Here is a 24,502-nt window from a genome sequence, read left to right on the forward strand (position 1 = left end):
GAACAGAGGAATCATCCCTGGTTTCACGTGCAGAGAAAAACATGAGAAATACTTTAATAAGAAGAAATGGCGAATAAACCCAGCAGGATCCAAAATAAAATGTATTTGGTCAAGTGGGTTTATGTTCAAGGATAATATAATAGCCTAAAACAATACCACGTTTATACAATAATATTGCAGTAGAAAAGTTACGGTAGTTACCACTGCCACCAGCTAAGTCTTAATGTTAAGGGAGCGAAACCAGGCTCCAAGAGGTACAGACAAAAAGGGATAAGGATTAACCCTTTCCAATACTTCATGTAAAATGGGGTGTACTGGGTCTGTGGTTTAAAGAGACTACATAAAGTTAATGGCAACTTTGCATGTTTCTGGGGCACAGTAGTCAGCCCCAGAAAAATGGAGTCAGTGGGAAGTCTAAAAGACAACCCTGTGTCACTGCACTGCATGTGCTGTGTAACACACACAACAAAGTGGTGCTCATGGAGTAGGTGAGGCTCCAGAGCCCATGAACACACAAAATGGTAAAAACACACATGGCAAAACACATGTAAGAGTGGAGAAAAAGGCTCATACTCTTACCAGGTAAACAAATTAATCCTAGAAATCCAGCAAAGCTGCTGAGGGATTCATTAGGTAAGGGAAATCGGCCATTTATGAGACTTCTCCCTAACAGTGACTGTGCTGTATTTCAGGCCTTTGGTGCCCCCAGTGGAAAGTCTGCACCATCGAGATGAGAGAGGATCAGATCCTATGTTCAGGGCACATTGTTGCCTCGGAATTCTGAAAGGTCGCGGGATGAAGAATAGGGCACTATGAGACGATCTGCCCAACTGAAATGCTTCTGTGCGCTTGGTGAACGCCATCCTATTCATGGTCTCGTGAGCATAATGTAACCATTTACTAAGGGGAGTGGAGGGCATTCGCAGTCAGCAATGAGATCCCGTATCAATGCATGCCTGATTGTGAAGATAACCGTGTGATACAGACCAGGTAGCCAACAATAGAATTGTGCATAGCTCCGGATTGCGATGTAATCGCATCTAGGAATGTGTAATCCTTATTTTTGCCATACCCATCAATGCAGAACTGGAGTTGTTAGCCAATCGGCCAGATCTAGACGCGGGGCTTGGCATCATGCTCATTCGGTGCCGGAATCAAGAGTATAGCAATGGAACAAGATCTACAGGAAACACAATTTAGAAAGTGAAGTTCTCCCAATCATGCACAATGCGCAGCTGCAAACATAAAGGACACAAGCAATGTGTAGCACTCGAGGCTTCTTTTGGTTTGCATGTGGTCAGTTACCATAAGATCCCTTTAATGTTATGTCATCGCCACAGAAACGTCCCGTGTCCCGCCCCAACCCTCTCTAAAAGCTTTCCTCCATCACAACTCAGATCTAGTAGGACCACGGAAGTCTGACCACCAAGAGGATGAACTGTACGCTCCATCATGCTTAATACGTCAAGCTCTTCCACCAGAATACGGCCTGGCTACTGTGTCCCTCAAACGCTTTCTTTAGCTAGTTTAACCCAGACTTTAGACTTGCAAATTGACCTCTGTCTACTGCTTGCCCCATCTTTTTTTTTTCTGCATGTACAAATATGTTCAACAAGATTCACAGTAAAGCCTCGATCCTTTTGTTTGCATAATTAACGAGTTTCGAGGCCACACCTAAGAAATATCTCACACAGGCTAAAACAAAATGACAAAATCGTGATTGTTTGAAGTCTGGATGCTCCCTGGCAATGCTGCTATAACTATACATTACCTGATGTTTAACCAACCGCGGTCTTGCAATTACGGATATTTTTTTACCGCGGTCTTGCAATTACGGATATTTTTTTTGCAATTCGGATCATTTTGCAAAACGTAGCAATGTTTCTATAAGTCTACTTTTCAGCAACAACAAAAAAAGACACACTGAAGTTGTTTTAATTTTTATTATGAATAGACATGTCTTTCAAAAATGTAATTCTGCCCATTTACTACTTCCACATTTTGCTTTAATTCCCTCAGCCTTTCTTCCCAATTCACAGCTTGACCAAAATACAGTGTCCTACTTTGAAGCAAACTACATTCCAATGGGTGTCCCTTACTTGAGTTCAAAGCAAAAGTACTCGGTTTCACAGAACACGTGCAAATTGATTTCAAATTCTGTCGAGCAACCTATGCAGGACGCGTTCATAGGTGTTTTGGTTAAAGGACTCCCTTTATTCCCCAATTTCTTCTTCCTCCTCGTCAAACTGCTCCTCCCCATCATCGGCAGTCGCTTCCTGGTACTGCTGGTATTCTGAAACCAGGTCGTTCATGTTGCTCTCTGCCTCTGTGAACTCCATCTCGTCCATCCCTTCACCAGTAAACCAGTGGAGGAACGCCTTTCTTCTGAACATGGCAGAGAACTGCTCTGAGATTCTCTTGAAGAGCTCCTGGATGGCAGTGCTGTTTCCAATGAAGGTGGCGGCCATCTTGAGCCCCCGCGGGGGTATGTCACATACTGCTACCTTGACGTTGTTTGGGATCCATTCCACAAAGTAACTGCTGTTCTTGTTTTGAATGGCCAGCATCTGCTCGTCTACCTCTTTCATTGACATGGGACCACGGAAGACTGTGGCCACAGTAAGGTATCGCCCATGCCTGGGGTCACAGGCTGCCATCATGTTTTTGGCATCAAACATCTGTTGAGTGAGCTCTGGCACAGTGAGTGCCTGGTACTGCTGACTGCCTCGAGCTGTCAAAGGTGCAAATCCAGGCATAAAGAAGTGAAGGCGTGGGAAGGGGACCATATTTACAGCTAACTTTCGAAGATCAGCATTAAGTTGGCCGGGAAAACGTAATGAAGTGGTGACCCCGCTCATTGTTGCAGACACTAAATGGTTCAGGTCTCCATAGGTTGGAGTTGTGAGTTTTAATGTGCGGAAGCAAATGTCATATAAAGCTTCATTATCAATGCAGTAAGTTTCATCAGTGTTTTCAACTAGCTGGTGAACAGAGAGGGTAGCGTTGTACGGTTCCACCACAGTATCTGAAACCTTTGGAGATGGCATGACGCTGAAGGTGTTCATTATCCTGTCGGGGTATTCCTCTCGGATTTTGCTGATGAGCAGCGTTCCCATACCAGAACCCGTTCCTCCACCGAGCGAATGAGTGAGCTGGAATCCCTGCAAGCAGTCGCAGTGTTCGCATTCTTTTCTTATCACGTCGATGATCGAGTCGACCAGTTCTGCCCCTTCCGTGTAGTGTCCTTTTGCCCAATTATTTCCTGCACCAGTTTGTCCTGCAGATAAAAGGAGATAGCACAAGGTTACTCAACTTTCTGACCAACCACAGTTCACATCTTGATTAAAAAGAGCTTCACGGTTATAGCCTTTCTGGGCAGAGCGTAGCCGTGTCTAAATACTTCCTGTTGGCCGCCATACTATCTACATGCATATAATGTATGTGAGGCTGAGAACTGCTCTTTAGGCAATTCACTTCTGTCTGCTGGTAGAATAAACTTAAAAGTAACTCTTGGGTAGTATGCCGAGATGTAAGTGTCTAATTAACAGAAATAGAGGAGACCTAAAGTTACCACCGTATAGTAGCAAGCACACAACATGGTATATATTTAGGTTGCTAAACTCTGAAGGGTCAAAGGTTCTAATTGTCACGGCTACTGGAAAATATCCCAGAAGTATTCTTTGAGGAAGCCATTTGAAACCAACCATGATCATTCTAAGTAACAACTGGCTGTTACGTATCGCAACATATCGTTGTACACCAAAATAGTGGAACAAGTTATCACAAACTAAATCTTCTTTCACAAGAAAAGCCCATAAGAAAAAACAAAAGTATGTCACAGAAATGTGCTCGAATATAGGGTTCTCCTTGTTGCACATAATGCAAACAGATGGTTACATTATGGGTTAATTGCAGACATGCAACAATATCTACTATGTCAATCGAAATATAATCCAAAACTCATACTCTAAGAAGGAAATCTGCCAAGAACTCATCAAGTGGTACCACAAGAGGGCCTTCACCAGTTAGGGCAGATAACCTTGCGGGCACCAAAGTAAGACTCAAACCGCGTTTACACAGGTTTCTTTTAAAAAAGATTTAAAATTATTTGTCATTGAAACCGGTTTCAAATACTCAAAAGTTATAAACAAAGATTTTTTATTATATGCATTTATATCTTTTTTGTATTTGGATGTATAATTAAATTTGTTATCACTTAAAAATATATTTCAAGTACAAAAGTAGTTAGCATGATGGTTTAAAAACATTTCTTGATGCCACAGACTTGAGAATTTGTCGCACTTGAAATAGCAAATGTTACTACCACTTTCATCAGCCAAGAAAACCAAAGAATTGCATGGGCTGAGAGCAAAGTGGACAGGGCTGCCCCTCTTCCCCCTATGCTGAGAGCTCGGTCCCAACTATTGGAGAGCACTCGACTGGTAGCACCTCTATATCAACTGAATTGTTTACCTTGATAACATCCACAAGGCCAAGTGCTTTGAAGCCGATGGAAGGTGGCGTGTAGCCCTCTACAAAACACCCAAATAAATACGTGTATGCAGCCGTCAGTTCATCTAACGGGCTATGATGCCAAAAGTAGACCTGCAGGATAAGCTAGTATCCAAAATCATCCAGCGGCCATCTTTTACAGCAGAACATGGTAACTGCGACCAGGGTGAAGAAAGGGTGGATTTGACGATTAACTCCCAGAAGGACCCAGACTGCCAGACCCTAAAGCCATCCCCATAAAGCTCCTAGCTGGCTGCCTCAAGGACTTCAGGCAGCCTGGTAAAGGGTCTTGCTCTAAAGGGATCCACAGTTCAAAGCCCATCCCCATTTAAATGTTCTCGTAGTCCCACTCAGCTTGCCTGCCCATAGAATATTACAGTTTGTGGCAGTTCACGACTTAGAAAGTAGGTCGCATTTTCTCTCCTGTCTCTTGTACATTTTTTCAACACACCCAAGCTAACACTGGCACCCAAGCATCAAGAAACGCCTTGTAGGAATGATATGATATGGCATTTATAACGTCCCCATACACAAGTGTTTCAAGACGCGACGAGACAAGGGAGGGGAAACAGTGGGAAGACAGATACAACAATCTTACAAGGCCAGGTGTCATTGAGATTGCGCAAGTGCAGGCAGGGGAAGGGTGACGGGGCAGTGCAGTACATGGGAACGACAGTAACAATAAATAGAATAAATAAAAACAATAAGTAAAAGTGCGGCCAGCTGGTGGCAAGTGCAAGGGTAAGTGCAGACATCAGGTGTCAAGTGCTGGGAGGGGGCTGTAGGGATACAGAAAACAGTCCAAAAGTACTGGGGGTGCAAAGGAGGCTGTGCAGGCAGGGGTGCAACTGGTGGGGAAGGGGACCTGGGCCCGAGATCAGAGGGTAGCCAGGTGACCAGTGCAGTTTCAGTTTCAGCCAGGAGTTCAGCAGGGGAGAGGAGGAGAGAAAGCAGAAGGAAAGAGAAAGGTTTTGAGGTGCTTCCGGAACCATACATGGTTCTCCTCAAGTTTCAGGGAGGCTGTTCCAGAGGGAGGCCCCAGGCGAAGAAAGAGATCTACCACCAATTTGTTGCTTGGATAAGCGACTGACCCTGAGGGAGTTGGAGGCGAATGATCGAAGAGCTCGAGAAGGAAGAAATTTAGGAATAGACAGCGGAAGGTGTTGAGGCCCCAGGCTCCAGAAGGCCTTGTGGACAATTCAGAGGGTTAATCCTTGCAGCCACTGGGAGCCAGTGCAGAGATTTCAGTCCTGGAGTACGATCCCTGGGCTTTAAGCCAAGGACAAGTCTTGCAGTCCTGTTCTGGATGAGATGCAGAGGGTGGAGAGTAGAAGCAGGCAGATTTAGAAAGAGGCTGTTGCAGTAGTCCAGCATAGAGAGAATCAGTTCTCTGGAGATACTGAGCTTCTGGGGGAAGGAGAGGAAATTAAGAATAAATGTGAGGAGATGAAGTTGGTAGTGTGATTTCATAGAGACGTCAGAGATGTGAGGAGAGAAGGAAAGTGTGGAGTCGAAGATAACCCTGAGGTTTTTAGACTCACAGGTGGGAGAAGGAAGAGGGCCAAGGTCTCAAGCCGTCATCCAAAGACCTATTCTAGGGTGTCAGGAATTTAGTATAGCTGCCTCCCTACCTGGAGAAATCTGCCCAGGTGGAAACCCACTTCCAGGGAAACAACCCACGTTTTCCGTGTTTCCATCCTCACCAAGTAGCCATGGAAATTGGGAATCGTGTGCCTTACAAATACCACATAAAATAACACAACAAAACACAAAAATAAATAAACAGGACTACCACTTTACTGTAGCGCCAATTGTCCTAACACACATGCAGATGTACTCCTACAAGTTAGACTTCCTTGTGCTGTGGTATTCAAATATATTACACACAACTGTGCTGTAACATTCCTATTGCAAGAACTTTGCAGTTAAACCCCATTAACAAATTCTAATACAGCTTCTCAAATAAATAGCATAGATCTGTTTAAGTCAAATGTTGTCCCTTGGGGACACTTTCAGGCTTCAACATGCTGCCATCTTTAATGGAAGGAGGTACCTGCGGTACAAGGAGGGAAGGCTATAGGGTATGGAGAATACCTGGGACTCGGGCCAATTAATTTAAGTTTTGGGACTTTAGTCTTTTATAAGAAAAGTAAACATAACAAACATGTTTTCTTTTCTATATATCTATTCTTAATTCTGTATTTTGTATTGAGTTGTGATCTTTGATTCTTTTATTTTCCTTTATGTGTAAAGTCTTTGAACATAACACATTAAAGTATAAATAAATAAATAAAAACATATTCTTAAAAGTAAGTCCAAAATGTAGGAGAATAATCCCACAAACAAATGCACAATCTGCCCTAAAATGTTTTCACTGGCTCTGATCCTGGCACTGTGGCTGCTACTCGAAATAAAAGTATAGGCTTGCATTGATAAAAATAAATGTGCATTATTTTAAACCTTAAGTAACACATCCTTCAAAAACAAAAAAAAATGCATTATCGTCCAAGGTCTGAAGGGCCAAATGGGCAAAACAATCCGAAGGCCTACTACCTTTCCATACACCTGTTACTGAATGTGGAGATAAGCTGTTGCAGTGGAATGGCAAAGGTAGAAAAGTGTCCAATCGAGGTAAAGTTGCAAAGTACATGGATGCGATACAAATTGGTATCACTCGTTTACTGCGAGCAAAACAAATTTGAAAGCACATTTATTGTGCATTCGGCAGTAACGAAAATGCTGAATCCCGTTATACTGTACAGGGGGTATGGGGGTTGCAGGGGTGTCCCCAGCTCCCTTTCACTGTATAATGGGTACGGAGGCAGTGGGGATGTTTGGAAGGATTGCGGCAGATAACAACAAATTATTTTTTTAAAAGGGACCCTGTGACGGAAGTCCCTACCCACTTTAGGGATAGGAAACATCCGTCACAGGGAGACGGGCGAGGGTCTGGAGGGAAGGTAAGTAAGCAGTTAAAAAGTAAGTATGGCTGCATGGGTTGCAGGTAAGGGGAATGTGGAACAAAGTGATCCATGTGAAGACTGCACAGCTCCATTTAGGATTCGCCATTTTCATTTTCGAAATTTCGGGGCGTGCAGTGATCACATAGATCCAGGGCTGGACTGACCAATAGGGGATTCCGGAGATTTCCAGGTAGGCCGCTGCACCCTGGCCCTCTTTTGTGTGGTATTTCCACACTTTTCCCATAGGGAAAGCGTTAAGCTTGCTGAAAATGTGTAACATGGGGTCACTTTGAAAATGATGTGCAGGGCCTCTTTTGGTTCCCAGTCCGCCCCTGCATAGATCCTAAAAATCTCTTTGTAGGCTTAACCGATTCAGTCACTTCCCATGGCAGACGGTTGTGGACTCGTAATAAGTGCTTTGTTGTCATGAGCACTGGTCTGATAAGATTCACAGAGTGACTATGGCACTGTAGACCACCCAATAAGAGCAGGGTGAGCTGGGAGTATAAAAACAAAGACAGCGAGAAGGAGCCGATGGATATCGACATCAGATAGAACCATGCATCTAGCCAAAGAGAAACTCAGTGAGGAATGAATCAGGGAAATGCTCCCTTTTCCAGTCATCGTATATAAAATCAAGATCTGGTTCATTCCAAGCATAATAACACCTGTAGCCTATCACTAACCGAAACAGCTGACACCATTATTTTACTGGTGATTTCTGTGGCACTTTATGCCAGACTCCTCCAGCTTCTGAGCGCTTGAATGTGGATCTAACCCATGTTGCACGACATCATCCTATCCCTGGCGAGGTCAAAGGTCTACCCATAGCCACCCTCCTACAGTGTGACAGAGGTGTGGTGGGCATTGGGACTATTTTGCTAATGGAAGGTGGTGGCCTAGTAGCTCCCACATCCTTATTAGGGCGATCCCCTTACCAATAACTAAAGGGAAAGACCGGCAAAAAAACCCAAAAAAACACTTCGTGTTTGGAAAACATGATCTATTTGTATTGATCAGCAACTGACAAACACAGGTCAAAGATCTCTTTTGCTTCGGAACACTAGCATTTATTTCACTTAAATGAGTTGTTGGGGCATTTTCACATTACATTTTTGAATGGGTTTCGGTATTTGAGCAAATAGCCAGCAAACTGCATATCTCTGCATTGTTTGTGCTGCCTCTCTGGGTAAGACCTGGTGTCAAACTTATACATTTCACCCCTTGGCTCCCTATTCCTCACCCCCCCATCTCTTGCAGTCCTCTGTGCTGTCCTTAGCAGGAGACCGCATAATATGCCCACTGTATTTGTTGAAACTAAACGAAATCGGTCAGTTGGGGACCACTTTCCAAGTTCTGACGATCAGACTGATATAATATGATCGGTTATTTATAACGCGCTTAATACACAGAGCTTTCTAAGCTCGGACCCAGAGATCGAACCTGTGTTGCTCCGTGTTGGCTTGCTTCCCAAGCGAGCCCGTTGCCACTGAGCTATCCTCCAGAGGGAAAGAAGAATACACCAATTCTATGTCAAGACGGAGGCGAGCATTATGCTTCCTCTTCTCATTTATTTGCTCTCCAGCAGTTTCAACAAAGTCAATAAAATAAACATTTTTTTTTTCCAAACTTCCTTTAAAACTTCATTTCCCATCAACCCTAGGTCCCTGTTCCCAGTGTCCTGGTCATGTGACCTAGTCCTTCCTCTTCCTGTAACCTCCTCTTCTTTTCCTGCTCTCCAGAGATAAGTACCCTTTTCATCTAGCTGTGTAACGCTACAGCATTTGTATGAGGGTTTTGATAGTATTTTAGTGTATATATTTTAGAACTATGTATATGAACATATGAGCTGCGAAGGAAGGGACCGCGCAGCGTATCATTCCGAGTTCGGGATAGTTTTGGAGACGCGGCGGCCCCGTGCTGCATTTCCAGCACATCAGGGGTGGCGCCAGAACGCTCCGGTGTCACAGCGCCTGCAGCGCTAAGGAACCGTGAGCGGACCCGGAGGAGCCGGTGAGGGTATTCCTCGCCTCACGCTCGCAGTCCGCGAGCGAAGGATTGACCCCCACCCTTCGGGTGGAGGAGGACAGAGGCTCCGAGCCTGTCAACGCCGCGACCCGCTCGCACGCGAGCGCGGCAGCGGCCCCCACCCTTGGGGGGGCGGAGCGAGAGCTTGAACAGAGCTCCGCTCGCAGCCCCCACCTTCGCGTGGGTGGAGCCTAACGCAGAGAGACCGGCGTTAGGATTGGAGGAGCGCTCAGCCCCCTCCAGTGGGAAGGAGGAGCCGGAAACGCTCCAGAGCGCTTCGCGGGCATTGCGCCCCGATCTCCCATCGGTGACACTCATGAATAGTTTTACCCGGTGACACGGAGCCTTCAAAGAGAATAATTTAAAGCAAATTATTGCACCGTTACAGCTCAGTGAGAGCTTTTTTCCCATTTACTGCAGTGCCCTGCACTAACTATAATAGAAACTGCTTTGCAGCACAGGTGCAGCCTCAGGAGAGAGTGACTAGTGGACGTGCCAAGACACCTAATACAGGTATTACAGGGCACCAAGCAGCACACACATCATGGCTGAATATGAATGGAGTGAGGAGGAGCAAGAAGCCACATATTCAGAAGACTTGGCTCAAAGCTTCAAAGATGTGCTAGGTGAATCACTCATAGAGGCAGTGGCTCTCGGGGTTAGACCCCTGCAGGAACGCTTGTACACAATCGAATCTTTCCTCAGCCAAAGAGATAAAAGCACCTCACCACGATCTAGCACGTCCACAAGGGCCGCGCCAGAGGGCCCTCAGGGGTGTAGTAAGGCCCGGAAGAGCGTGAACTCTTCTGACCCCCCGGGCCAACTTGACGGGGCAGATCCTAAGGCCCCAGAGGCATCCAACGCTTTCCTTAGGCTGAAAGAAGCCTTTATGTCCAAGTCGGGGGTGCCATGCCTCATGACCCCCTATCCAGGGGAAGATAATATGGGAGATACTGAAGAAGAGGTTCCCCAAGAAGAGGAACCCGCCGAATCTCCGACATCCTCGCAGGAGGAAGGTGAGAAAGAAGGAGATTACGGGAGCTTGCCACCTCCAAAAAAGAGACTGAGAAAGTTGAACAACATTGAGGAGGAAACCTCAGACATCTTTCAGCCAGAGGAGATCAGAAACCCGAAATCTTCAGAATGGGTGCCCTCTCCGAGAGTGGCACGATATATGACACAGAGGCTCCGAAAGGCTCTGGAAAAGGAGGTGAGGCAAAGGATGAGGGCGGAATGCCCCAGACCGGAACTCCCAGGAAAGGTGGCAGAAGCACCGGAATTAGACCCCAAAATGTTAGCCTTTGTAGCTAAGTCAAATAAAGATCCGAGAAAAGGGATTGACCGCTCCTGGAGAAGTTGCCAGGAGAAGGTCCTGAATCTAGCTGGGCCTCTGGCAAAGATTATGGACCTCGCAGAACGAGCAAAGGATACAGGGGAAGAGATCGACCCGGAAGTATTGGCAAACTGGGCTCAAAGAGCCGTATGTCTGTTAGGGAACGCAAACTGTGCGATATCTTCAGAGCGCAGAAGAGGCCTACTCCTGAAAATAGACCAGAAACTAGAAGACCTATCCTCTTCCGAGGCAGGCGAAGCGGCTCAGGGCCTGCTCTTTGGCGAAACATTCAGAAAGGAGATGGGGAGGTTCGTAGGGACCTACACCTCGCTAGAAAAAGCACAGGCCTCAATAAGAAAGATTTTCCCCGGAAGGGTTTTTGGAGGGACCGGTCGATACAGAGGCCGAGCGGCCGGTCGCTATCACTCGTCCAGAAGGCCTCAATCAAACAGAGCACAATACTGGGAGGATAAGAAACCAGACACCTTCTTCCAACCCAGAGGCCGTTTCCCCAGAGGAAAGAGAGGAAGAGGTCAAGGAAGAGGACAGTACGTACCCTCAGGTGAGAGCATCCGTATATCCTTCAGTAGGGGGGAGGACAGCAAAGTACTGGGAAAACTGGCGAGCGCTTTCCAACGACGCTTGGGTGCTACAGTCAGTCAGAGGTTTACACATACAATTTATTCAGACCCCGACACAGTGCAGTGCCCCCAGACCTATAGTGACAGCAAGAGTAGAGAGAGAGTTGTTACACGCAGAACTGCAGAGCCTAGCGAAGAAAGGAGCTATCGAGCCGTGCAGGGCTCCGAAGTTCATCAGCAATAAGTTCCTGGTTCACAGAAAAGAAAAAGTGAGACCAGTCATAAATTTAAAGGACATGAACAAGTGGGTAGTCTACAACCATTTCAAAATGGAAGGGACGCGCCAGCTGAGAGACACACTCAGACAGGACGACTGGCTGGCCAGAATAGACCTGAAGGATGCGTATCTCACGATCCCAGTAGACAAAGAATACCGATCTTTCCTGGCCTTCGACTGGGACGGGCGATTATGGCAGTTTGCCACGATGCCGTTCGGGTTGGCCTCCGCTCCCTGGGCATTTACGAAACTGATGAAGCCAGTAGCAGCGGCGATCAGGGAGAAAGGAATACGGATTACCATCTACCTAGACGATATCCTAATAATGGCGAGCACCGCGGATATTCTCCGTTACCAGACGAGCTGGGTAGCGAAACTCTTAACTTCCCTGGGTTTCCTCGTGAATATAGAGAAGTCGGAAATTACGCCAACAAGAAGGATAGAATTCCTAGGTTTTATCATAGATACCAGGACAGCGACCCTGGAGCTGCCGAGCAGGAAGATCAGAGACATAAAAAGGGAGATAAGGAACTGTCTCGGCAGCCCGAACACATCTCTGCGAACGATAGCATGGATCGTGGGCCTGTTAGCAGCATCGATCCAAGCGATCTTTCCAGGACCCATGCATTATCGAGCCCTACAGAGGCTGAAGATAAGACACCTGCAGCAGGGCCTCGATTATCACCAGCAGGTACCGCTGGACCAAGAGTCCAGAACAGAGCTAGAGTGGTGGCTCCAGAACATGGAGGCATGGAACGGCAGAGCCATTTTCGGCGATCGCCCAGATATAGTGATAGAATCAGACGCCAGCAGAGCAGGCTGGGGAGCCCGATGTGGGGAGCTCCAAACGGTAGGCAGATGGAGTTCGAAGGAACTCAAGCTGCACATAAACTGGCTGGAGCTATTGGCAGGCTCTTTTGCAATCAGAGCCTTCACGAAAGACAAAGTGTATTCTTGTATACTGCTGAAGATGGACAACATCTCAGCAGTCAGATACATAAATCACTTAGGTGGCACGAAGTCCAGATTGTTAGCAGAAATAGCCAAGGACTTTTGGCACTGCTGTCTGGAGTCCGGGACGGCAGTGATAGCAGAATATTTACCAGGCGCCCAGAATGTAGTGGCGGACTGGAACTCCAGACATCTAACAGACTCCAGCGACTGGAGACTAGACAGGACAGTCTTTCTACAGATAGAGAAGCTCTGGGGACCGATTCACACAGATCTGTTTGCGTCCAGACTGAACGCTCATAAGAGCAGATTCTTCAGTTGGAGGTTAGACCCAGCAGAAGCAGGGACAGATGCCTTCCTCCAAGACTGGAGGGAGGAGATACTCTATGCGTTCCCACCATTCGTAATGATAAGCAGAACTTTGACGAAAGTCCGCAGGGAGGCAGCAAGTCTGATAATAGTAGTCCCGATATGGAAGTCGCAAGTATGGTTTCCAGCGCTGATGGAACTAATAGCAGACTATCCGAGAATATTGCCACAAAGAGAAGACCTTCTCACGGACCCAGTTGGGTTGTATCACCCTCTGAGAGCGAAGGGGACGCTGCCGCTGATGGCGTGCAGGATAGCAGGAGACGCTGGAATCTCCCAGGAATTTCGGCAGAGGCTGCGAGTCTCATCGCAGAGTCATGGGCCCCGTCGACCAGAAGGAGCTACGACGCAGCATGGAGCAGATGGTCAAGGTGGTGCAGGAGGAGAGGTTTTCATCCCGTTTCTGCCCCTTTAGTAGAGATTTTGAATTTCTTAGCGGAGCTTTTGCAGGATGGCAAAGCCTATAGAAAGATTGGAGTGTATAGATCCGCAATATCAGCAGGTCATACGCCTATAGAGGGATCCCCAGTAGGGGAGAATGTAGCAGTGATTAGGCTTCTAAGAGGGATTAGATTTAGGAAGCCGCCACAGCCAAGATACAGGTCCCTATGGGACGTGACAGTAGTATTAAGGCTACTAGCAGACTGGCCCAGTAATAGATACTTGTCATTAGGCAGACTGTCAGAAAAGCTAGCAACGCTTTTGTGCATGATTTCTTGTAGAAGAGTAGCAGATGTCAGAGCCCTTGATATAGACAGAATGGTATACGGCCCAGATGGAGTGACTTTTCATCTGGCCAGGAGGACGAAGACAGATTCGGCATCAATATCGTACCCGTATATGCAAGAGCACCCTAAATGGTGCGTGGCCGCATGTATAAGATAGTACGTGCATAAGACAGCTGAGCTAAGGCCGATGGGGACGACGCAATTGCTGATAGCGCGCAGGAAGCCGCATAAAGGCGTAGCGACAGCCACCATAGCGAGGTGGGTTAGAGAAGTTATGACGCTAGCAGGTATAGACATGGCGAAATTCGGAGCACACTCAGTGCGAGGAGCAGGAGCATCCAAAGCGCTGAAGCAGGGCGCAACGTTACAGGATATACTGAAAGCAGCTGATTGGGCTAGTGATAATACATTCAAGACGTTTTACTTTAAACCTATTAGCTCACTAGCAGAAGCTATGGTAAAAAGCTTTGAACAAGCATAATGCTCGCCTCCGTCTTGACATAGAATGAAGATTCCCCCTGCTAATAGCGCAGGGAGCTCTTGATTCTATTAAAGACAAGGAGGCAAGCATTACTTTCCCGTCCTAGATACAAAGGAGAGACCGAGAGGGGACATAGTAATGTACTGTGTTATGTATCTGAATGTATAATAAGATTTTCCTTTCAGAATAGGATGTGTATCCACCGCCCTAACATGTATTTTTGTTTCCGCCTTAGGAGACGATTCGAAGAACAACTGAAGAAGTTCAAGAGAAGAACGAGGCAAGTTGATCAAGATCGCAAGTTAGAAGGCGAGGGATCGTTTTTCCGCTGAAGTCTACAGTTCAGAGACTTTCCGGATCAAGTTGATAGTTCAGTATTGGTTATGATTGCAGTTGAAAAGCAGTCAAAGAAGAGGAGGTTACAGGAAGAGGAAGGACTAGGTCACATGACCAGGACACTGGGAACAGGGACCTAGGGTTGATGGGAAATGAAGTTTTAAAGGAAGTTTGAAAAAAAAAAAATGTTTATTTTATTGACTTTGTTGAAACTGCTGGAGAGCAAATAAATGAGAAGATGAAGCATAATGCTCGCCTCCTTGTCTTTAATAGAATCAAGAGCTCCCTGCGCTATTAGCAGGGGGAATCTTCATTACTTTACCCTTTGGCATGAATCGGTCTCTCTAAAACCTGCAATATTTATCATCTAGAAGAGAATACCTAGGCACACTAGGGGAGGAATGAAAGTTGGCCAAGCCACATATCATGACTTGGTTGTGTTGATTGAAGTCTGGTGTTAAGTTGGCTCGCTCACTTTATTGCATGCCCCGCTGCTAAACCTAGGTCAATTTCACAGGCCTGTGATTGATTGAGATCCATGAACCCATTGCCCCTCTTCCTTGTCATAGTCCTTAACAATTGAGGTGGATCCCGTCTCTGGGGCAGGAATCCCTACTGCTTTAAATATGTGTCAACCCTTTTCAGTGCCTGCAGGCCGACTCTTCCAGGTGAGTTATGAAAGGCAGTGGAGTACCCAGAAACCATGTGTGTGTTCCCGGTCTCCTGCTGTAGATGGGGTCTTATATGAATGTAGGAGGGAACTCCTGCCGGGCTTCCATGTCACTGCAGCCTCTGGTAGTCCCACCCCCACCTTCCATGTCAGGTAAGGAGGAGAAGACTGATATGTGGCTTTATAATTATAATTGCCCTTTTATACTGCGCTTAATACCAGAGATTGGTTTCTAAGCACGGGATCGAGATTGTGCTGCGTTGTCTTGCTTCCAAGACAAACACATTGCCCCTGAGCTATCCCCCCTCTCACCATTCATTCATTTTTTTGTCATTTGCATAGCGCCTTTCACCATAATTATGGTCCAATCGTGCTGTTGGATGAACGCCCTCAGAGGGACCAGATTCCATATTTGGGAGGATTGGGAGGTGCTATTATGTGTGTGGGAGGGTTAACATAGGCAGTCGGGTACTGTTCGCCCCCCCCCAACCTGGCAAGGTATGTACAATCCTACTGTAGCCCACTTTGGCTAAATAACTGAGGCCAAACCAGCTCTTCTTATTGTGGTACAACAAGGCCGCAATTAATTCTTACACATTTCACACCATATATTCAAACCAAAACATTAATATCTTTAATAAAAGTTGCTCCTGCTGCAGGGGGCGCAAGCGTGCAAAGAGACCGCTCTCTCTGTGCAGGCACTACATATAGGGGCTAATGTTTATGGACCCATTTCCCCTTCCTGGGGGTCACCATCTTGGTGACACCGAGCTTCCTGTGCTTTCTTTCTGCAGCAGAAGGCAGCAGGGGGGCGGGGGTGTGCCTCTTCCACCATGTTACCACTTGGTGCCCACAGCCCCTTCGGGGTCGCACCATAGGCTTCCATGTGTGTGCGCAGGTCTGAAAATGCACAAACAGTGCAAGAGCACTGCACCTTTGTGTGAATGAGTGTTCCTGTCAGGATCGGAGTGACCTATAGGTAGCACCCTAAGTGCCAGGCCTGCATGGCCGGTTATATGTGCCAGGTCAGCTGGTTGTCTAGACCAATGCTCTTTAAAAGGCACCATTTTCCACAAATGTTACCAAAATGACACCCCCAGAACAATACACAGTGTGAGATACCTGATGATGTCTCACCCGCTAGTCCCCGGGCATCTGTCATCGCTTTTCGATCCAGTTTCTGAGAGTAGACCAGTGGGGAGGATCACCTGGTTGAAGGGTCCCGGGGGAGTGGAAGTGGGATACCGGATGGTGAGACGCGTAATCTCATTCCCTGTAACACCTTTACCCCATCCTACCAGGTAGCATACGTGGGAACTCAACCCCCACCCCCTTTCCCAACACAAACACTTTCTCACGGACAGCTCACTGTGAGAGAAAATGGACTAACACCTGAGCCGTATACCAGACATGTCCCAATACAATTGTCAGGCAATCACTGACCATTACACACACCTGATTTACATCACACTTCTCCACACGGATAAAAGGCAAAGCATGAGAGCACACTCTGAGCAAGGCAAACTCCACGATGAAGCATCGGTTCCAAGATGGCAGTTTAATGCAAGGCGAAAGACGGCACAACCCAAGAGGGTAGCAAGGGGGGTGAAGTTCCATTGACCTTTTCAATGAAAAACAGTTATTTTCAGGAACCTTTCTAGAATAGGAAACATAAGACCAGCAATCGAAGTTGAAGAATGCAGCATTGTGTGTCGGAGGTACCCGGGGCTCTCCCACTTCGATAGTCAAGGTGAGGAGAATAGTTTGCCACAGTGGTACTGTCCTAGGCTCCTACAACAAAGCATTGCCAGTGAAGTCAGCACAGCCGGTGAGTTGGGGAGACTGATACCAAACTGGTCTGTGTTGAAGCCAAGGTTGCAAGCAGCATTATTGTATAATCAAAACTGAAGAGAACCGTGAATGAAAGATTTGTGGCGAACGACGCCAACACAATTAATCAGCGGATGAGTGATTGAACTTTGAAGCCAAGATACAATACCGTAGACAGAGTGGTCCGTACCACGTGGGTGCTCATTCGAATGTCTCTGTTCGGTATCCAGCTGAAAGGTGGCAAATGTGATGAGTGATAACGAATTGTGAAATCAAAATGGTCATGCAACAGGTCAAGCAAAACCCTGTGCACATTTGAAAGTCTTTGATAGTTGATGAAATCATATAAGAAGTTGTTCCGAGCCCAGGCGAGGGAGATCAGCTCAAAGCGTTTTGGTTAAAGCAAGTTTGTGTAAAGTAATGAACTTTGAGTCAAAAGGAATCTGAGCCCGACTGAGGGAGATCTAAGCCCGACCGAGGGGGATCTGAGATCTGAGTCACCCAAGAAAGAATACCCTACGAGGAATTAGATGCATAAATAATGTATGAACATTGTGGTGAAAGGATCTGAGCCTGGCTGAGAGGGATTCGAGGTGAATAGCGAATCGCCTAAGAACTTGAGTACTTGTGATAATCTGAAAGAGGAAAATAATTTATTGTTCGCTTGTCGCATCAGGCCATCTGAATGAAGAGACTTTGAAAGGCAAAGAGACTTGGCACAAAAGGCCCTGATGCTAATGATTGAACTGTATCCTCGTGCTAGAGAAGCCAGAGACTGTGTTAAGCTTGTGTACCACCTTGTCCCGTGCTGAAAACGTGGGGAAGGGATGCCAACGGGCTGAACATCCTGACATATCATTTTGTGAACACTTCTTTGTTTTTCATAACATTGTCTCCCACACTATTTGTATTTGGAGGTAAGGATTGGCAATACGTTTTATTAGTATAGGCCCTTTTGTTTTGACAAGACACTACAAGGACGGTGTTATTATTATTTGATGGTCATAGCTTGCTCCCATCTGTAAATTTAGGATTAGATAGGCGCTTTTCAAACCCTTTTTGAAGTTCAATAAACATCCTTGAACTGTGGTCACTTGTGTTTGTCTTACTGTTGACACCATGACTTCCTTACAATAGTCTGTAGACAAAAGTAACAAAAAATATCTTTCAAATTTGAGGCACTTTTTGGGTGCCATGTTGACTGTACACATCCGTCACTTTAAGAATACTATTTTGTAATATTCTCATGTCACCCACAGCCAGGGGCCTAGTCCCTCGACTGTGGTCAACCCAATGTGTCAAGACTGCATGGAGTAAGTGACCCTAGCCATGAATGCCAACAAATGAGGCCATTGGCTCCAAGCAAATTAATCATCATGAGATAAGAGAAGGACTGTGACAAGTGTGACTGTCCCACGCATTTCAAAGCATAGCATTGACTAAGAGCTGGGATGGGCGGAGGGGGGAGACCTGTTACTCTGTTACTCACACTAGGGCCAGCTCTGTAACCTGAAATTGCTGCCATAGTACACGGCATGGAATGCTTTAAGGCTGTGCCTTCTTGACTCACAGGCGCATAGGGTTTTAAGATGAAATTGGAAGTGGAACTACAAGACTTACATTTTTACCATGCCTTACCCATGTGAACGCACCCCGTGATCTTGGAAATGCCCATTTTATCTACCTGTGCCTTCATTCAATTTTCAGTCAAGAATTGAGAGTAATTTCTTTCCAAATAATCTAAAAAACACTTTTTGATGCTGCACTTTAAGAGGAATAATGTACCACCTAGTGAACATTATAAGGATGTTGTGAGCCACCCAGAAGTTTCTCAACCAGCCAGATGTACAAGGTGCACTTCCTCTGCTACTCCTCCCAGAAAAAGCCCCAACTGGCGGACCCAAGCTTAGAGACCCAAGTTTCTACTCACTACTGAGGTCCAACAAGGCTGAAACATGTTTGGGGATGCTTGTGGTCTCCTGGAGGAGGGATGTGACCAAGCAGTTTGGGCTGGCATGCCCCTTTTGGGGTGGGACCAAGCCTGATTTGCATATGGTCTTTCCCCTTTGGTAATGGCTTGGCATGCGAAGAACAGTGGTCTGGAGAGTTGCCCAGAGCAATGCCAGAGGTTACGATTAATTCTAAACCTTCTAGCCTTCTCCTCTTTTCTTTTGCTATGCTCACCCCGAGTGTGACGGGTATGCCCTTAGGACTTATAATCAACGTCCCAAATTGGTGGACAATCTGTGTGTTGCCACAAAGCTGAGCAGTATGTACAACACCCCTTCAGAGTGGTGCAAGGTATTTATTTAAGATAGATTTGATACATTTCAAATAGTGTTTAGATAATACCCACACCCCTTTGCTCTGCACCTGGGATTGCCTCCTGCCCTATGAGGAATTCTGAGACTCAATCAGTTCACCAGCTTTTCATCCCCATTTGGGATGAACTAAAGTCGCATCTGTGTAAAAACAGGGGGGTTTCTCTGTGGTCTCAAGCAATGCAGATATCTCAGGGTAAAAAAAAGTTATAAATAAGGCCAAGAGTTTCTGGGTGAAAATAAAGGATCTCCAGATGCAAAACAAACTTTTCAACGGTTTTTATCTCGTGAGTATCAAATTTGAGTCAATCAGAATCTCTAGGGATTTAAGTGGCCCCACACTTCTTTAAGTAGATCTGGGGTCCCCACTAGTGGTTGTCTTCTTCTCGTCCTGGTTCTACTGGTTACAGGAGACCCAGTTGCCTGGGGCTCAGGCCGAGGTGCACTTGCACGTTAGGCTAGGCACTTAAGAGGCTATGCAGAGTGGGTCCAGGCCAGGCCCCAAAGCTGCCATCAAGACCTGGGCAACTTAAGCTGGTTTGTGAACTGGGGTCGGTATTGCACCTCTTTTCCCTGTTCATGGAGCTCTCAGCACTGTTTCCCAGTTCCCCACCTGTCGTCACCTCCTTGGCGAGTCAGGACGATCGCCTTCCGAAGGGTCTTTCCTCTACTCTGTACTATTGCCTTCTTGGCGTTCGTTCCACCACGTACTTGCCCCACCCCCGCTCCCTATCCACCTCGCTCACTGGCTTGTAGGGTGCCTCTTTCTCTTCTCCTTCTGGACAAGGTTGGCCGGTCTCATTGCATCCAGGGTTTATTTTACCTCCCTCCGCTTCAATTACTCTTCTCCCACACAATAAATTCTTCTCCACCTCCTGACCGTTCTCCCTCTCCACATCCTTAGATTCTGCCTCCTCTATTAAATAAACAATACCACTTCAGGCATGAATGATAGCACAGTGACATGTTACACTGGCTGGTTATCGGCAAGGCTCAGGTTCGAATCTCCAGTGTGGGTGACTTTTTTTTTTTAAAAAGATGCTGGCCTGGAACGGTAATTCGCATTACATAAACAAAGGGAATGATCATGGATTGCGCCGAGAAGTAAGGGAATGGCGTACCCTTTAGTTCCTGCCCACTTTGACCTCTGGCTGTTCCCTTAATATTCAACCAGTATTACTTGGTTGACAAGCCTTACAATTGTTATCAATTGCTAATTTTTACATTCTGTATTCATTTATTATAAATACTTAATAAGAATTGCTTAAGGAAAATATTTACCGAAACATAACTTCTGCTTTGTGCTTAGATTTTGGGTTGAACGATTTTAATGGGGACTGTTAAATAGCTGTGTGGGTTGACCACCCCTAACAAAGTACAAAAGGGTGATGGGGTGAGGTTGAGTCTTCCTTTCATTTTTTCTGGGCGCAATACAATTAGCACCATTGAGTGGAAACATAATGACACATATTCTTACAAGACAGAGAGTGTTCTGATGTCTTCAGTAAACTTAAGCTTGCAGGCATAAGCTACTGTATTTGCATCTGACACTCAGTCCATATTTGCCTCCTGCCCGTAACCTTGGTTTCACCTTCTAGTAGCCTAATTGCATCTTGGAGTGCCCTTGCCTTGGCTCATAATGGAGGAGCAGGGAATTAACACACAGCATTACTGTTTGCATAAGTGGGCAATAACACGTAATAAGAACATGATTTGGAATATTGAGAACATGACAATACTGACATCGACTAGGATGGTTATGCTTCTTGTGATCTTGAAACTCACAGTTCCTTTCCATTTTTTGCAATTTAATGCTGTTATTGACTTTGCTGCTGGTCAATAGCACTGGTTATTTTCAGTTACTGTCTTTATGCACCCTTGCATGTGAATCAGACCCATAATTGGGTACTGGTCAATAACTGGTGGTATTTGCCAGCTACGCTGTAATTAACACTTAATTACACTTTGGGGAATGGTGTGCATTAGGCGAATATTTGCCACGCTGCAATACAGGCTGTGCTTGGCACACACGATTTTTGCTTTCCAGCACTTATTTTAACCATTTGACTGCTTCCTCTGCACTTCACCCCCAAGGGTCAGACTGTCACGTGCCAAAAAAGGTTTTGGCCATGGACAGATGGAGCTGTTGCGCACTGCGATTAAGTCTCCTGCCTGACGCATGGGGAGAAGGGTGGGGTAGCTGTGGGGGGACAGGTTCTGCTGTCCTCTAAGTGATGCAGGGCCCAGGAGCAGTGTGTGGGGAGCATCTCCTGGCTTGCCCCACCTCACCCGAGTGATGTGACCGGGGCATGTCCCAAAAAGCCCACTTGTGACACTAGACCTTTAAGGGGTCCTTGTAATATGATCACATTTAAGAGCAAACCAGTTTCCCTTGGTCATATTCACCCAGAGTCTGGCTGTACCCCAAAACTGTGAACCCTCCCTAAACCCAACAAAGTATAGTGAGAAAACCAGATGTAGATACACCTGGAGTGCAGGCCTTAGAAATTCCTGAAGGTTATGTGGAACAAAACCAGCCAGTTTGCACTAATCCCCACGTGCAAAGCGTATTTCAGCTTCCACGCCCAAGTATGGGAAGCCCACAAAGCGTGCAACTCTGCTGCACCCACTTCTCTTCGGGCAAGAGTGAACTGTGAATCAAAGATGGCACTGGTCTAATCTAAAGGTCCAACAAGTGGGCTAGGCGGAACCATAGTGTGGCAAGAAGGCTGAGACAAAGTTAACCAGTCATGTCACGACACGCAAAAGCCGATACAAGCCCCTCCATAAAGGCTGAGGGTTGTCAGAAGGGTGTGGACAGTGGTCAAAGTGGACGGGAGCGGTTGGAAGCGGTGCACCTCTACTTTTTTAAATAAGGTTTTACTGTCCCTATACTTTCATTTTTAAAAGAAACGGTTCCGCAATGGTTTCCTCTTGAATAAAAGTGCAGGAAGAAGCTGAAACGTGCACTTCGGTGCACTGCACTGTACAGTCCCTTAAACAGCAGGAGTGTTTGGCGGTTTAGATTACGTATGGGAGCGATTGTGTCGATAGTGTTTGTGGCGATACTTCTTTTCGTACACTTCGACCACTGATCTGGGTGTTTCAGAGTTGTAACATAGAGAGAAGCACCAGCAGACTCCAAAAAGCACCAACACAGCGTTCTGAGTGTACTTACAAATCCATGTTGGCATCTACCCGGCTATCCGTCCTTCAACGCCTCTTGGATCATAGTCCAACACGGTGCAGGAATACTTCTTCTGTCATCTTAGTATTCGTTTTGCTATGGGTTGTGTTTCACATAATTTGGAACGAAGCCGTACAGATCAATATCACTTCCCATTCTTAAAGTGTGTTTTGGCATACCCCAAGAGGATTATGGGGATTCTGGTTGGCAATGAAAGCCTAAGTGGGACAATCACATTTCTGGAAAAACAGAAATTCCAATGAGTGGTCCAGCTTTTCTTGAAGGGTTACATTTTCCTATAAACTTAAGGTAACATTCCAGGAATTAAATTCTCTCCATCCGTCCCTGGTGGTCGACTGATGGTCCTCTGATTCCCCTTCTCAATAGGTGGGCATCTTCTCAGCGTTTGCACTACACTTAATTCCATGGGATCCTCCCCAAGACTGTACTGATTGAGCATCAAACATACTATACTTCAAGCAACAGCTTCTACTAACCATCAAGTCAGGTCTGTGTTGCCTGCCTCGTGCTCTGCCCCATGGGCATTCATAATGTGAGAGTGCAACACTAGGCACCAACATCAAATGATGCAGTGTCTGTAAATACAAGACCATGTACTAAGGGACATGGTGGGATCACATCCCCGGGCTTTTACAGTTGCCAGGATACGGAAGATCATTCTTCAAGGTTAACATCGGAAAACAATGTATTGTTTGTCTTTGATTCAATCAGATATACAGTGGACTGTATCTTTGGCGATAAATCTCAAATTAAGCACATTAAGTCCCTTTTCTTGTGGAAAAAAACAATGAAGATCACTGTTCATTGCATTTTTGACAGGGCTAAGAATCACTGTAATTTTCATCAGTGTTTTAAAGTAACACATATTGTTGTATTAGGACCTAATTATAGGTACCAGTGATTTGAAGATGTATTAGATCATTGTTTGACATTGCTGGTCTAATGATCAACAATGATTATTGGCATGGTGCAGGTCTGAGATTACCTGTCGTTCCCAAAAAAGTGGTTATTTAAGAATCATTGAATGTACATAGAGTACTGTAGAGCACACGTCACTTTAATGATTTTTGTATTTGCGATTGTGTATATTTTTTGTATGTGTTTTTAAAACTTTGTATTTAATAAAATGTCTTATAATTGAATATCGATACTGTAGTTGTTATTTGGATTACTAACCGTACGAAGTGTCTGGAGCAACAGTTTAATGACATTAGGATCTTTTGGTCTTTCTAATTCGTGGTCTATTGCAGGGTTTGATCCTAATGTCTTTACATACCCTGTGCCTCTTGTAAGTTATTTGTGTTTTTGACAAGGTCGCCATATGAAAGGAATCTAATACATCCAACAGTTACTTGAAGAGGACGAACTTATGTCTTTTTGTAATTGAATGTACAAGCATAAGCTTTCTCTATCAGGTTTTCTTCATTATTTAGAACTGTGAATGCAATTAAGAGTAAAGCTGTTTTATTAACGATCGATCACGCATCTCCAGATAGCTACAGGCTGCCACCGCAGAAGCTTTTTCAACCTCAACTGCTTCCTTATAAAAATCCTTACTGGTCCTGCCCCCTCTCACCGCCCCCCATAGAGGCAGGCCGCGCTTTGATGATTTCTGTTCAACTCGGCTTGAAAAACTTCATTTTAGGGAGTTTATACATTGCCTGCGGTCCTCGTGGAACGGTTCCTAAATTAGTTGATCGATTTATTATTGTAAGTGTACAAACTATTTCATGTGACTGGAAATAGGTTTACTAATCAAATGCTAATACATAGTGGCGCAGCATTTGCAATATTCATAGATACGTGACCAGACATGAGTCTAAAGGGACGCCATTTATTCAATATCTTTCCAACAGCAGAACTGCACCTGACCCAGTCACATCAATAAATGGCTGATGCGGCTGTTAAAATGGC

The 24,502-nt window shown here is 45.8% G+C and overlaps 1 protein-coding gene across 1 annotated transcript in view; it reads right to left on the bottom strand.

The window, feature by feature from the left end:
* Nucleotides 1-1,928: 1,928 nt before the first annotated feature.
* Nucleotides 1,929-24,502, bottom strand: part of TUBB6 (tubulin beta 6 class V) — a 69,917-nt gene continuing 47,343 nt past the window's right edge. Inside the window, exon 4 of the mRNA XM_069620480.1 lies at nucleotides 1,929-3,277. Within this exon, the coding sequence (XP_069476581.1) occupies nucleotides 2,214-3,277 (1,064 nt within the window). The 3' untranslated portion in view covers nucleotides 1,929-2,213. The remainder of the gene's footprint in view (nucleotides 3,278-24,502) is intronic.

Source organism: Ambystoma mexicanum, chromosome 5q, assembly GCF_040938575.1.
Source record: "Ambystoma mexicanum isolate Mex_15411 chromosome 5q, UKY_AmexF1_1, whole genome shotgun sequence".
Lineage (NCBI taxonomy): Eukaryota > Metazoa > Chordata > Amphibia > Caudata > Ambystomatidae > Ambystoma > Ambystoma mexicanum.